Below are 15,186 nucleotides of genomic sequence, written 5' to 3'. Positions count from 1 at the left end.
AGACAAAACACTAAATAGACTTAGTGGTTGCCTAGGGCTGAGAGAGCTGGGTGGGGAATAGTGAATGACGGCTAACAAGTGTAGAGTTTCTTTTGGGGGTGATGAAAATGCTCTAAAATTGATTGTGATGCTGTTTATGCAACCTTGTGAATATACTAAAAACCACTGAATTGTACATTTTAAAAGTGTGAATGTTACGGTATGTGACTTATATCTCAAAGAAGCTATGAAAAGAAAAAAAAAAGCAGCACAAGGAGACAAAAGAGATGCAGTAAAATTAGAGTATGAGAATCATGAGATTGCCAGGCACCCATTACAACTGCAGAAGAGTTTGGAAAGCTCTCCTCCACCAGAGGGGTGTATAGGACCATGGTTATGAAGTTGCTCACCTTAAGGCACCCATAGGCTGATGCTATCAATAACTTCCTGTGATGATTTTTCTCTTCTGAATGTGCATCTATTTTTTTTCACCTTTTCCTTTTCCTCACCCTTTGCGGGACTAAGTTCACAATACTTCCCAGGCTAAAAATATATAAAGTCCAGCACGTAATATTATATTTTTAAGTAGAATTATAAATTAAGATGTAAAATGCATCTATTATATCTGTCCCTTTGCACATTTTTGCTACAAGCAATTCTGTAGAACTCGTAGTCATTATTTACAATGGGAGAGAAGAATGTTCAAAACAATAGTAATGTTTAAAAATTGGGCATGATTCCATCAATGACTCCATGTGTCAAAGTTGCCACTTTCTTTTTATCTGTTGAGGGCTGTATTACCCCTCACATAGACCATTAAAGCAGCCTAACTGACTTTCTTCCACCATCTTCCATAATACTGATGGTTACCTTCCTAAAATGCAAATACAAGGCAGTGCAGTCCAGAGAATAAGAGCTTGGTTCTCAGTCTCAGATTGCTTAGATTTGAATCTGAGCATCACCACCAATCAACTTGGTCAATTTAGGCAAGTTACATAATCTTTCAGTTCATCGTATCTCCCTTAACTCTGTGAGAATTAAGTAAGAACAGTATGTTAAGCCCTTAGTCCAATGATGGGCTCATTGTGAGCAGTCAGTCACTAGCAGCTCTTATTATTATTACACTTATGTTCAAATGCTGCCATGTTTCCTCATGCCTGTAAAATCCACTCCAAACTCCCTAGCCTATCATGCAACAACCTTCGAAATCTCACCTCGTCTCTGTTCTTCCATTTCACAACCTTTTCTAAATACACCAGGCAAATTTGTGGCTTCAGGTTTTTGCTCAAGCTCTTTCCTCTACCATTTCATATCTGCATTTAGAAAAGCCTATTCTTCATTCAAGAAGACAACAATGAAGGGGGACTATGAAGCTATTCCCAAGCTCCTTTTTTTCTCTGTATTCCAGCAGCACTTTAGGGGTTTGAGGGAAATTGGCCAAAGAGGGTCAGATTTTACAGACAAAGCAAGCAGAACTTTTTAGTGAACTGAATAAGAGAAACAAGGAATAAAATAGAAGAAAATATAATTTTTAAGTTTATATCTGGGACAACTAGACATGTGGTTTTGCCATTTAATGATCTAGGAAAACCTGGGAAGAATAAGGTTTGGGGGGACTAATGTAACAAAGACATCCGTATTAGTTATGCTAGTTTTGAGATGCCAATCAGATATTCAAGTGGATTTGATAAGTAAAGTGTTGTATGTATATACAAGTCTAGTGTTTGCATAATGGAGTGTTGTATGTATATACAAGCCTAGTGTTTGCATAATGGTCGGGGCTGTGGATATAGAACTGTGGGTCATAACTATATAGGAGGCTAGTGGAGGTCATCTGGAAAAGCCCAGAACAACAACAACATTTAGAAATCAAATACATAGAGAGAAACCTGTTAGATAGATATATATATGTGAATTGACTCACTCACTACCTACTTGAGTTTAAGTACTATCGTATTTATCCTTTTGCCTATTGGTGCTGGTCACACAAATGTTCAATATGTGCTTGCTGAATTCATTCCAAGACTAAAAGCAAAAGAAGATGGCCTCTCAGAGACCTCGCAGCCCTGCACTTTAATAATTTGGCCAGATTTGCAAAGGAAGCATGAAGGACAACTCCAGCATCTAGCACAGGATGGAATGTGGTGGACAGTTCCATGACTGCTGCCCACAGTCTCATCCTTCCTATCTCCTAACCTCTCCCTGCCCCCTTCCCCCAGGGACACACTCCAAAGAGCATAGCTTCAGGGCTCATGAGCAGATGGCACAAAGCCCAGGATCCCAGCATGCTTGTCAGTGCTAGATACAAGGGTCTTAAGAGAGCAGCAGCTGCCAGAACATATGGGTGGTCAGCAGGAGTTCCCCTTCACTCTGGACTGAAGCTCCTCAACATACACAATGCCCAGTTTTCTGAAAGGTTGCAAGAGAAGCTTTCTCTAGGATCTTGTCATGTTTTTCCCATTGACTTTAATGATTTAGTATTCCTATTTTTCTGGGCCCCTTCTTCCTATGAAGTATTCAAGAATTTGTAAATCAAGACACATCTGCCTTCCCCCACCCCTTTTCTCTCCTCTTGCCACAATTCTGATTAGGCTTTCATCATTCTTTACCTGGACAAATTCAGTTGCATTCTATGTGGTCTTCTTGCATTCATTCTCTCTCCATTCTGCCACCAGAATAACCACACCAAAGTACTGCTCTGTTAGGCACACACGTGCCAAGAACTTCAATAGCTTCCCCATTGCTTACTGAAAAAAGGTTCCAACATTCTAAGCTTGGAATTCTAGGCCTCCCCGCCATCTATCCTTTCCAGGAAACCTTTCCAATATTAGTGCCCATCAACCACATTTAGAGGTATAATTAATCAGGCCCTATTTCTTCCCACAAATAGTCACTGTGATTTCTCTCTGTTGTGTCTCAGCACCTGCTTTTTTCTTTGCCCAGGATGCTTCACCTGTTTCTCCATCTGTTATCATCTTACCCACTCCTCAAGTTCCAAGCCAATGGTGTCTTCTTCAGTGAGCCTTTCTTATTCAACCCACGTGGAAAGAGAGGTCGCTGTTTATACTTCTGAAACAATTCATGCCTATTTTTTAAAAAATACTTTTCAGATTATGGATGGTGATATAGATAGATAGATGATTGATAGATAGATAGATAGTTAGATAGATAGATAGATAGATAAATTTTTTCCCATTGGAATGCTGACTTATTTTTCTATTTCAAAATTCTATACCTAGCACAGCATATGGAAAGAGCTCTAACAATATTGACTGATTGAATGAATGAATGAATATGTGAGTGACTCAGTTAATCCAGTGATTCATTTATAGTTATTCCCCACTTCTCACAGTTTAGCTATTACATGTAATCCTGTCTCTATACATTGGCTTTTCTTAAAGTTGGGTCTCTCTGCCTTTTGAGGTCATCACATAGGTGACTTCCTTTAATGACCAATGTTTGGAGTATCAGTGAGTGACATGGAGGAGATAAGGATAGAAGAGTGAGCAGTTTCCGGTAAAAAGAACACTCCAAGACATGAAAGAGATATGCTTACAGGTGAAGGATTTTAAGCAAGATATTGAGAGGATTAAATGAGTTATTTGAAAAAAAAATCACTCTAAACTCACGTACAAGTGGACAGGAGATACTGAGGATAGGAGAGCCTCAGGAGGAGGCTCTTACAGGTAACTCAGGCTGAGAGTAGACTGACTGGCACTTAGACCAGGCCTTTGCCAAAACAATAACTACTATCTCTGCCTCTTCTCAGGGCTTCCAGGGCAGCGATTGAGGAGACCTTACCAAGGAGCACCACACAGTAGATGCTGAGACATCGTACTCCAGGATAAGAAACAGTAACATGGCAGCACCTGCTTGAAAGAAATTAAAAACCAACAGACTCCATTTAGAAAGGAACAATGTCCAAGAAAGGGCGAAATAAGGGCGAGAAGCCCGAGGCACTCATTGTTGCCCTTCAAGCTGCCAATGAAGACCTCAGGACCAAGCTCACAGACATTCAGATAGAGCTGCATCAAGAGAAGTCCAAGGTGAGAGAGGGCTACCTGAGGTCGTGGCCTTAAGAGCAGCTCTGGCTGTGTCCACATGCAGCGAGCACAGCTCTGCCTGCTGGCCCACCCCAGTGGACTCCTGCCCTTTGCCAGAGAGGGAAACATCCCCTGTACACATGGAGAGCTTATTGCATGTGGCAGGAGGGAACTGAGCACAAGACACACAGAAAGTGAGAATAGCATGCTCACTAGACAGATCTTAGCCTCCTCTGGAAGCCCGGTTCAGGAAGCCAGATATGAAAATTCAGACAGTGTCCCCCTACCACCGCCAAACACTTAATAGTTGCATGACCCTGGGCAAGTTCCACTCTTGCCCTCTATAGGTTATTAACTCCCAGAGCATTCAGAGCAGTCCTTCTGAAATGTACCACATCATGTTACTCCACTGCCCAATACCTTCCAAGGGCTTCCTATCTCTCTTAGACTCAAAGGACTTTCTCTACCACTGCAGGATATTAGCTCCATCCCCCTCTTTGACTAGTCTCCCACTTCTCTCTCTCTTGATCACTCTGTTTGCTATTTTTGCTGGATCAAGAAAGAGACCCCGATCACATTTAGGGCCTTTGCACTTGTTCTTCCTGGACAGCTCCATGCTCCTTCACTCACCTCTTTCAGATGTCTGCTCAACCATCAAGCATCTGACCACAGTCTCTAAAACAGAACAGTTCCCCATTGTCAGGTACTCCCCATAGCCTATTCTTGGCTTATTTGATAGTAATTTATAGATTTCCTTTTTACTTGTTTAGTGCTGTCATTCCTCAATCTCTACAAAAGCAGGAATTCAGTTTACTTAGTGTTCCTAGAGCCTAAATAATGTCCAGAACTTAAAATCTCAATATGTATTTGTTGAATTAATAGAGGAATAATTTAAAGATGATGCATTCCTTATACCTCAGTTTCTTCATCACATCACAGCTGTACGGAGGTATGAATTAGACAAGTATATTATGTGCTTATGAGGATTGAACAAAAAAATTTACATCAAGTGCTCAGAGGGCTGCCTGATACATAATAAATTTGCAAAAAATTGCAGTATTAGTATTCTTTTTAATATTCTATAGATTTAAGTCAGTTGCTAACTAGACTTAGAAATCTCTTTACTTCTCTCAATCCCATCGCCTAAATGGACAAGCAAACACACATCTCACCAAGGTGGTGTGAATATCAAATAGGGTCATGTCTAGGAAAGCATTTTGAAATCTCCAGCATTCATGAGATGTTTTTGCTCCCTGCAAACCAGAGACCACCATGACAGCATAAAGTTGCCTTATTTAGATAATCATACAGTAAGAAAACATTCTTGATCAATAAGCAGTAGTCATAAGCCAACAAATATATTTATTCCATTTTTGTCTACCTCTTCTTCCTTGACATCATTATTAAATTTTAATTTGTTATTTCTCCCAAAATCTATTTCTCCTCATTTTAACAATAATAAGTGGCCTTTGGATCTGCCAAAGCCTCTTGCTCCCTGCCTTAGCTAAGCCTTGACCTTAGATAAAGAGACTGTAATGTAAAGTTTGTGAAGGAAATTTTTTAATTTCCTTGAAGCCAAAGGGAACGTGATGTCATTTTAGAACAGCATTTGTTTGAGAGTCAGAAGACATGGGGCATTATTTGTCTGTATCTCTCCTTGGAGATGAATTTAAATGTCTCAGTGTCTCTATCTGTAATTCAGATGACTGAATCTGCTTCTCCATATCTGTGCTTGTCAAGCATCACTGTGCAATGATATAACCTGGGAGAACCTGATTAAATATTGAGATTCCTGGGCCCACAATCCAAGAATTCTGATAAAGTAGTCAGGTGAGAACCAGGACTTGTAATTTGGTAAAGCGGCCCAGGCAATTCCGATGCGCTACACATGCAGATGCCTTCCAGCCTTCGTGTTGACAACCACTCTGCTGTAAGATTCCATCCAGGTCTGACAATCTCCGAACATTTCATTGGCCTTAACTCTCCCTGCAGCAACATCACACTTCAAGGGAGGCAGACTCTTTTAATTGTAGTTATGACAGGATGACAATCTACATTCCTAGGAAGAAGCTTGTCAATCTTGAGACTGGGAACCCTAAACTGCTGCTGCTTTCCAGAGAACAAACTGATGAGATTCTCAGAAACAGAGGCTCTGAGGACTTCAACATTGCCAGTACTCCACATATTCAAGCCTTTTAAAATGGATAACTCTCAAGTTTGAACCAGGCTGCCTGTTTATCTTGGGCCTGGCACCCTTGTCTAAGCCCGCAGGCCAAGCTTAATCTCCCCTTCCCCTGAAGATTGACTGGCAGCCAGCTTCTTAAATGAGCGCACACAGCCTCGTCCTTTTCTCTGCTGGCTGCCCCTGCCTGGCTCCCTCTCCTTGGCAGTTAATTACGGTCCCAGCCCAGGAGCTAAAGGAAAGTCTCATCCCCTGTCAGTATCCTTCCCCAAAGAGCAAAGGGAATTTAGAGGGCAAACAAGTCATAAAGCACTTTTATTATAAATAGATATGATTGGGTTTTCAAAGGGCCAGGCTTTAAAAGAGAGAATATGAACAATGCCAAGATGTGAATTTATACTCTCAGGTTGGCTCTGAGGCTCTGATGACAAAATGACAGTTCAACTACTAGGGAATGGATAAGTTAAAAAGTGGAAACCTTTGGGGCGATGGGGCAATATTCATTTGTCCAGCAAGACAAATAATCCCACTGATATTTACAGAATAGCCATTGCGTATAGAGCCAAATCTTAAGACCTTTGGGCTAATAATATAAATAGCTACAACTTATTGAATGTTTACTATCTGTCATGGGCTGATAAGCGCATTTCATCCTGCCAGAGTCGCAGCTGCTTCACTAACACCTGACTGGCCCAGAGAAGGTTATAAAACCCCTCTGCGTTTTTCCTTCTTCATCTGTCAAATGGGACAATAATAGTATCTGCCTCACAAGGGTATATGTGTGAGTGCTAATTTTTGAGCAATTAGTTTGTGTCAAGCATATTAAGTGCTTTCATGCCATTATCTCATTCCATCCTTATTTCCACCTGCTGAGGTGGGCATTGTTATCCCTACTTTACAGATGAGGAAACTTCCTGGCCTGCAGGAGGTGCTCAAAATTACTTGTGGAATGAAATTACATGATTCTTTTTAACAGCTTTCCCCCAAACCCTGTGGCATAAGTACCATTACAGTACTCACTTAGGTGAGAACTCCAGGCTTGGGTAGAGAAAGGATTTCCACCCAGATCTGTCTGCTTCTTGGAGCAGCACCCTGAGCCACTAAGTTGTGATATTTGCCCCGTTTATCTCTTCTGTGGAAACCATGAGTGCATGATCCAATGGTTAGTGTGTATGAACAAGCCAGGGGCTGCCCCAGGGCTTCTTACTCTCCCTCAGAGATAAACTATGGTTGCGTGAACAGCATGAGCACAGTGACAGAGGGAATGAATGCACAGGAGCAGAGAACAGGGTTCTCAGGGCAGAGGCAGCAGGGCAACAGGCCTGGGTTGCAAGACTGAGAAGAATCAGCTCCTGACAGGAGCTGTCCCATTGGCACAGCCCTTCAAACTGCAAAGCATTTTCACATCGGGCTTCACAACCATGAGAGCAAGCCTGTGACAAAGACAGGGTGCAATTACTATCCTGCCCTCACTGAGGAAGAAAATGAGATTCAAACTGTTTAACTCATTTACTCCGAGAGACACAGCTAGTGGAGGAGCCGCAATGGGAATTCCTGTCTTCTGTAAGATGGTGGTGATCAAGGTAATGCTCACTGTCTGATTCAAGGCCCTCTATTGCCTCTAGGGCATTCTCAGAAAATCAGCCAACATTCTCTATCCTTGAGTGACTGTCCCCACAGCCTCCAGATACAGGTACCAAATTTGGGATGGGGTATATTTTCCTATCTACTCCTTTAGTTCTGTTTTCAGGAAGCATTAAGTAGCTGAAAACAAGAAATTTTAAAAATAGGATCCTTTGCACTGGATTGTGTAAGGTTGTATAGGACCTTCCTTGTAAACAATCTTCCTAGAGCGACTCCTTCACACCTCCTCTCTGAGAGTTACTTTGTGCCTATGAAAATCCCTGCCAGTTTACTGCCTTCCTCCGGGAACATCCAATGCAGATAATCCAGGCCAAAGTTTATGTTAGCTTAGCTTGCCTTGATAACCTCTCAACCTTTTCCTTACCTTTGACTGAACTGTCCAATTCATAATCCTAGATTTCTAAGATCACTTTTAAAGCTCAGATCATCACTATCTTTCTCTTGGCAGAATTTACATTGGCATTTTGCAAAGGCTAGACCAGAAGTAGTACAGAACAGAAAAATACAACATGAGGTCTGTGTAAGATAGTCATAAATTCTTTTTTCTCTGTCATAGTATAACCTTTCCTTGGTAGGATTAAACTTGCCTAATGATTTTTTTTTTCCCATAGAACCTCTAGGGTAGAAGGGATTTGGAAACCCATCATTCAAAGCCCCACCGAGTGCTCTCCCCTTCACCCTGCCCCACCCCGCACCACTGTTTAGGCCCACACACACCCCAGGTGTCTTCCATGTCAAGATTAGGTGCTGCCAATGCCAGAGAACACAATACATACTAAAGAAACTCAGCTTTATCTTTGAACATCTCTTTCTGTTGGAAAAACAGTTACCGTCTTAATAATGTAATATAGTAATGTTACTCTTATCAGGATAATATGGGTACTTTTATATTTATGTTGTTGGTATTAATGTAACAGTGCATAATGTAATATTAATATATACACAGTATTAAAATTAATATTACAATATCCACATGTATTAATAGTTATTAATCTCTAATGTGTTTCAGCTTTTCCAAAGGGCTTTTGATCCTTTGCCTATGTCAATCATCACAATAGCCATATGAGAATGATATCAACAACCACGGTTTACAGATGAGAAAATTTAGGCTGACAGAGGTGAAGCAAGGTTTCAGGTGCAAACACCAGGTGTCCAAGGTTTCAGAGCAAACAAGGAGGTGTAGGATCTGATCTGGAGCTGGCTTCTGGCCCACAATGTACTTTAGTGAGTCTTCTTTACATTGTTCTTATGTAAAGACTGTTTCTCACTTTTCTTATCACAAATTGTGATGAAATAAAGACTTCCTACATCATAGAGCTGCCCAGGAGGTTAAATGCACTGATGTGTGTAAAGCCTATTTAGAAAGGTGCCTAACTCATATTAAACCCTCAATAAATGCTAGCTATTATATGGTTGAGCTGAAATTTTTCTCCATGAAACATCTCCATGTATCAAAACTGGTTTCTTTCTTCTACTAAATAATTTCTTCATTTCAAAGTATTATCATCTTTATATTTTCATTGTTACTCAGGAATAGTTTATCATTTTGTATATTCATTTAAGATTTATATTAAGATATTTAAATCTATATCCTTAGTGGTGCCATCTGCACTGCAAATAATTTTCAGAAAATTTTTATTGGCCTTTATCCCCCAAAATTTCAGTCACATTGTTTGGCTTTTCTTCAGAATAAAACACCTCTTCCAGACTTAAAAAGAAGCCATAACTAAAATCCTGCAAAAAAACGTCAGTTTTCATGACAACCAAAATAAGTAAACATAAAAACATGCCAAATGTTACTCAATTCCTTTGAATTTTCTCTAGTTTTCGTGGATTATTTTAAGGGATAGACTGTGTTTGTTTTTGTTTTCGTCTTCAGGCTGGAATATATGTTTGATGTACCTGTATTTTTACTTTTTTAAAAATAATTTCTTTCATCTCCCCTTCAGTTCTCATGCAAAAGCTTTGAGTTGATAATTTGGGGTAAATGACAGAATCACAGGAAGATACAATATGGTGCACCTTCAGAGAATTTGACATAAATAATTTTAGATCAAGGAGTATCTCCTATTATATCCAGTAATAATATTATCTTACACTTCATAGTGCTTTACAGTTCAAGGTACTTTTCCACACACAATCTAGTTTAACCCTAAAAATAACCACGTTACAGACATTTTTAAGTGTAATCAAAAATCCTCAGAAGGATAAAGCAACTTTCTTAGAGATAGCAAATGGTGAAACAGGAATACAAACCCAGGATTTCTTACCCTTTGTCCATTTTTACTACAGTTTTTCACTGTTCTTGGAAGAATGGCTAAAAGTTTCCCTTGTTACCCACCAGCCATTGCAGTCATGATACTGTTCCAGATGCCTAGTGTAAATGCATCCTGCAGAAATTGAAGATGACTAAATTCCTATCACTTGAGCTAAAGTAACTTTCCCAAGGTCTTATATGGAAGGTAAATTGTCATAGTTTCTAAATCAATAGAAGACAAGGCTTTTACTTTCAAAAAAAATGCATTATCTAGAATAAGAATCAGCAAACTCTTTCTGTGAAGGGCAAGATAGTGACTATTTTAGGCTTTGTGGGCTAGACAGTCTCTGTGAAACTACTCAGCTCTATTGTAGCATGAAAGCAGCCTTAAGCAATATGTAAATGAATGGGCATGGCTGTGTCCCAATAAACTTTATTCATAAAAACAGGAGCAGGATGGATTTGGCTCATGGGCGGTAGTTTGCCCACCCCTGATCTAGAAGATGCCCACTTCCATTCACTCTAGAAAGATGGAGAGTAAGATCTAGATTGTCCTTATTGAAGCACCAAGAGAAACACCTAGCAGAGAGAAGTGAATTCTTATATGTTAGGGTTTTGTTTTGTTGTCATTTTATACTGGGAAGGGGTTGAGGAGGGGCTGATCTGGTAACCCTGCAAGCCTGTATTCTCTAAGCTGTATGACAGAAAATACTATTTTGCCTCTGGCTAGGGGCCTAGCCAGAGAGATATAACAGCATACATCCTTTAATTCCACACATGCCACCTGGTTTCTTCTATATTGTTCTGGGAGCCACTGGGTACACAGAGATGAGGATGGCTCATTGGCAACTTTCTAAAAGTTACCAGCCTGGGGTAGGGGTAGAAGACGTGATGAGGACAGACAAGTGGGCACAAAAATGCAAAGATAACTGTGAAAACCACTACTAAGGAGGTGTTTCAAAAGTATACTGAGAAGACAAAGGTAGGAGAAATGAGCTTTGTCCTGGATGAGTAGGCTGGCATGACAGGAGAGGATGACCTCTAGCTAGGCCATGAGGAATGTGAGGATCCCAAAAGGAGCTGATAGAAGAATAAATCAGGAAGAAGAAACTGTGGCATCTGGGTACGAGATGCAGGCATGTGCAGAAAACAGCATAATCCTCCCCACCTAGAGCACAAGACAGGTGAGGAGACAGAGAGGCAGAAGTAAGAGCTGGAAATCCAACCAAACCTTCCTGAGAGCCTAAAAGGTGAAGCTGGGCTATTGAGATTTTATTCCACAACATAAAAGAGACTGAGTGGTTTTGAGCAGACACATAAGTAAAAGCAGAACTGAGCTTTACTAAGAGAATATCACCAGGAGTGTGGGGAAAGCTACCTTCACCAAATGAACCTTTAAGAACTCCAGAGCAACACTGTCCAAGAGAAATGTAATGTGAACCACAAATGCAAGCCATATCTGTGAATTTAAAATTTCTTGTTAGCTGCAATTTTAAACAGTAAAAAGAAACGGAATCATTGTAATAATATCATTTAGTATAATTTATCCAAAACATTATAGTTTCAATGTGTAATCAATATAAAAATGATAAAGGAGATATTTTACATTCTTTACCTCATACTAAGTCTTCAAAATCCAGAGTATATTTTACATGGAGAGAAAATCTCAGTTCAAATTTGCAGTATGGTAACTACTGGGCACCACATAGGACAGCACAAGTCTAGAGCCTAAGAGAGAAGAGGCCTCCAGGAAGGGACTGTAGGTGTAAGCTGGAGGTGAGATCAGAGGATGGTTGTTTGAGGATGCCTGGCTGCTTATTTCACCAAATCCCCTTGTGCCCCAAGCTCTTTTAGAATAAACATCATGGGAATAATTGCTGTGCCTTTAAAAGTAAACTGTTCATGAAATACTATGCAAACTTAGAAAATACTGTTCTAGCTAAAGGTAGGTAAACTATTAATGTGAGTAAAATCTCAGACACTGTATATTAGTGAGGGTTCTCTAGAGGGGCAGAGCTAATAGGATAGATGTATCTATAAAAGGAGGTGTATTAACGAGTATTGACTCACACAATCATAAGGTCCCACAATAGGCTGTCTGCAAGCTGAGGAGCAAGGAAGCCAGTTCAAGTCCCAAAGCTGAAGAACTTGGAGTCTGATATCTGAGGGCAGGAGGCATCCAGCACAAGAGAAAGATGTAGGCTGAGAGGCTAAGCGAGTCTAGTGTTTTCACCTTCTTCTCCCTGCCTTTATTCTGGCTGCCCTGGCAGCTGATTAGAATGTGCACACCCAGACTGATGATGGGTCTGCCTTTCCCAGTCCACTGACTCAAATGTTAATCTCCTTTAGCAACATCCTCACAAACACACTCAGAAACAATACTTTTCATCTTTCAATCCAATCAAGTTGACACTCAGTATTAGCCATCACAGACACTTTATATTACAATGGTTCCAATATGGAGTCTCAATCTTAAGATTTTTCACTGGAAAGGCTCTTAACTATTATTTTGTAAAACCTTCCAATTTTACAGATGGTGGAGACTCAATATCACTCAACTAGCTATTACTCCTGAGACTCCCCAGTTTTCTTCCCTTTCTCTTCTTTTTTTTTTTTTTGAGATGGAATCTCACTCTGTTTCCCAGGCTGGAGTGCAATGGCGCGATCTTGGCTCACTGCAACCTCTGCCTCCTGGGTTCAAGTGATTCTTCTGCCTCAGCCTTCCCAAGTGTCTGGGACTACAGGTGCCTGCCACCACGCCAAGCCAATTTTTGTATTTTTAGTAGAGATGGGGTTTCACCATGTTAGCCAGGCTAGTCCCGAACTCCTGACCTCAGATGATCCACCCACCTCGGCCTCCCAAAGTGCTGGGATTACAGACGTGAGTCACTGCACCCAGCCCCCTTTTTCTAGGTTACTCTGTGTATGTGTCTGTGTGCATGTGGGGGTTGTGTGTATGACAGAGAGAGACAGAGAGAGAAGACAGAGACAGAAACAAGCAGGAGAGATGAAGTGGGGGAGGAAGACAGCATAACAGGATCACGGAGAGGCTTTTTCAAGACACAAATGTCTGGGCCCCACCTGATCTACTGAATCAGAGACTCACAGCCAGATTAGATCAACAGGTAGTGCCACTGCTAATCAACAAGGAGGCCTATATTATCACAGGAAATTTAGCAAAACAGAATAGCTTTAAACCAGAATTCCTGAGAGGTAAAAAGCTTATTCAAAATATTTTATCAAACTACTTGGAGTGTTGGCTTGCGGGGCAGGAAGGGAAGAGGAGGAGTGAGAGTGAAAAAGGACTCAAAGAGACATTCATGGCACATTCAGAAATAACAATGGTCACTAAAGTCCTTCATCAGAGAGAGGACCCAATGATCTGCAGTTTTGTTGGTAGTGGTTTTCTGTGTGTGTGTGTGTGTGTGTGTGTGTGTGTGTGTGTAAAATTTGGGGATGAAACTACCCTGCCATACTAAGAAAGGTAAGGTTGAGGCTATTATCAACTGTCTTCATTCTTCACCTCTTTGGCAGCAGCAGCATCTCTTCAAAAAAAAGAAAGAAAGAAAAGAGGGAGGGGGATGATCAATAATATCACTTGAGGCACTAATTTATTAGCCTGATCACAATATCAAACTGTGAGCTATTCTAAGACACACATTTATCAGTTTGGATCTAGCTAGGGTTGCGTAGTCTAAAAGGCTCTCCAGGCGATCTGCTTTGCAGCCTTCCCCGTAAAGGGAAAAACCATGATAGCGATACTTTCTAATTTTAATGCGTATACCAAATCGCATGGGGATTTGTTAAAATGCAAATTCTGAGTCATAGATCTGGGGCTAAGCCAGGGATTCTGTGCTTCTAACGTGCTTCCTGGGTGATACCGAGGCTGCTTGTCTGCAGACCACACATTGCATAGTAAGGCCCCAGAACATCAAATATTCATCTGAACAAAGTAATATAAATATCCTCAGGTATTTCCTCCTTTTACACACTGTATTCCCAGCTTCAAGGCCTGTAGTTCTTTTTTCTCAGAGGGCCTGGAATTGGAAAAGAGATGAGGAATTAAGAGATCACAGCGGCCTGAGCTGCAAATCTTGCCTAGGAGCACACCCGTCCTTTGAGGCTCATTTCTCTTCATCCTTTCGCCTCTCTGTTTTTAGGTATCAAAGCTTGAAAGAGAGAAGACTCAAGAAGCGAAGAGGATTCGTGAGCTGGAGCAGCGCAAGCACACGGTGCTGGTGACAGAACTCAAAGCCAAGCTCCATGAAGAGAAGATGAAGGAGCTGCAGGCTGTGAGGGAGAACCTTATCAAACAACACGAGCAGGAAATGTCAAGGACAGTGAAGGTACGTGACGGAGAGATCCAGAGGCTCAAGTCTGCTCTCTGTGCTCTCCGCGACGGCAGCAGTGACAAAGTAAGGACAGCTCTCACCATTGAGGCCCGGGAGGAGGCCCGGAAACTGTTTGACACAGAGCGCCTTAAGCTCTTACAGGAAATTGCGGACCTGAAAACGGCCAAGAAGCAGGTGGACGAGGCTCTGAGCAATATGATCCAAGCAGATAAAATCAAGGCTGGGGACCTTCGGAGTGAGCATCAGTCCCACCAAGAAGCCATCTCGAAGATCAAGTGGGAGTCGGAGCGGGATATTCGGAGGCTGGTTAGTACAGTAATCCCATCAGACCCATGTAGAACCCATCTCTTCCAGGTTTCAGAGTGCTCTGGGATTTGCTTCTTCATGTGTTTTCTTGTCAGTGGATTGTAAACAGTGCCTACCTTTTGTCCAGTGTTCTATCCAGGATAGATCAGTATGTAGGTAGGTAGATCAATCGAGAGATATGCTCAGGCCAAAATCGAAATTGTAAAGTGTAAGAGATTTTGGAAATCACCTTTCTCATAAAAACTGGATTCTCCAAGGACTATATATATGGAAAGTATCTCCAAGGAACATATATATGGAAAGGACTCCTGTTTTCTTAGATATTTATAAAAATATTCCAAATCATGGATTCTTCTAAAGTCAGCATGTTTTTGTGGGCTTTTCCTTTGTAGAGTTTTACTGTTTGTTTGTTTTTATAGAGGG

At 41.1% G+C, this 15,186-nt stretch overlaps 1 protein-coding gene across 7 annotated transcripts in view; it reads left to right on the top strand.

The window, feature by feature from the left end:
- JAKMIP2 (janus kinase and microtubule interacting protein 2) overlaps window positions 1-15,186 on the top strand; it is a 189,822-nt gene that overhangs the window by 99,144 nt on the left and 75,492 nt on the right. For all 7 annotated transcript variants that reach the window (XR_009213846.1, XR_004248846.2, XR_009213845.1 and 4 more), the window contains exons 2-3: window positions 3,749-4,025; window positions 14,266-14,763. Coding sequence is in view for 4 of the 7 variants with exons in the window: in XM_032158277.2 (XP_032014168.1) it covers window positions 3,897-4,025; window positions 14,266-14,763 (627 nt within the window). In the remaining 3 variants the exon portion in view is untranslated. The remainder of the gene's footprint in view (window positions 1-3,748; window positions 4,026-14,265; window positions 14,764-15,186) is intronic.

Source organism: Hylobates moloch, unplaced genomic scaffold, assembly GCF_009828535.3.
Source record: "Hylobates moloch isolate HMO894 unplaced genomic scaffold, HMol_V3 SCAFFOLD_6, whole genome shotgun sequence".
Taxonomy (NCBI): Eukaryota; Metazoa; Chordata; class Mammalia; order Primates; family Hylobatidae; genus Hylobates; species Hylobates moloch.
Note: the sequence above shows the minus strand (reverse complement) of the source record. Positions and strands in the feature narration are given on the sequence as shown.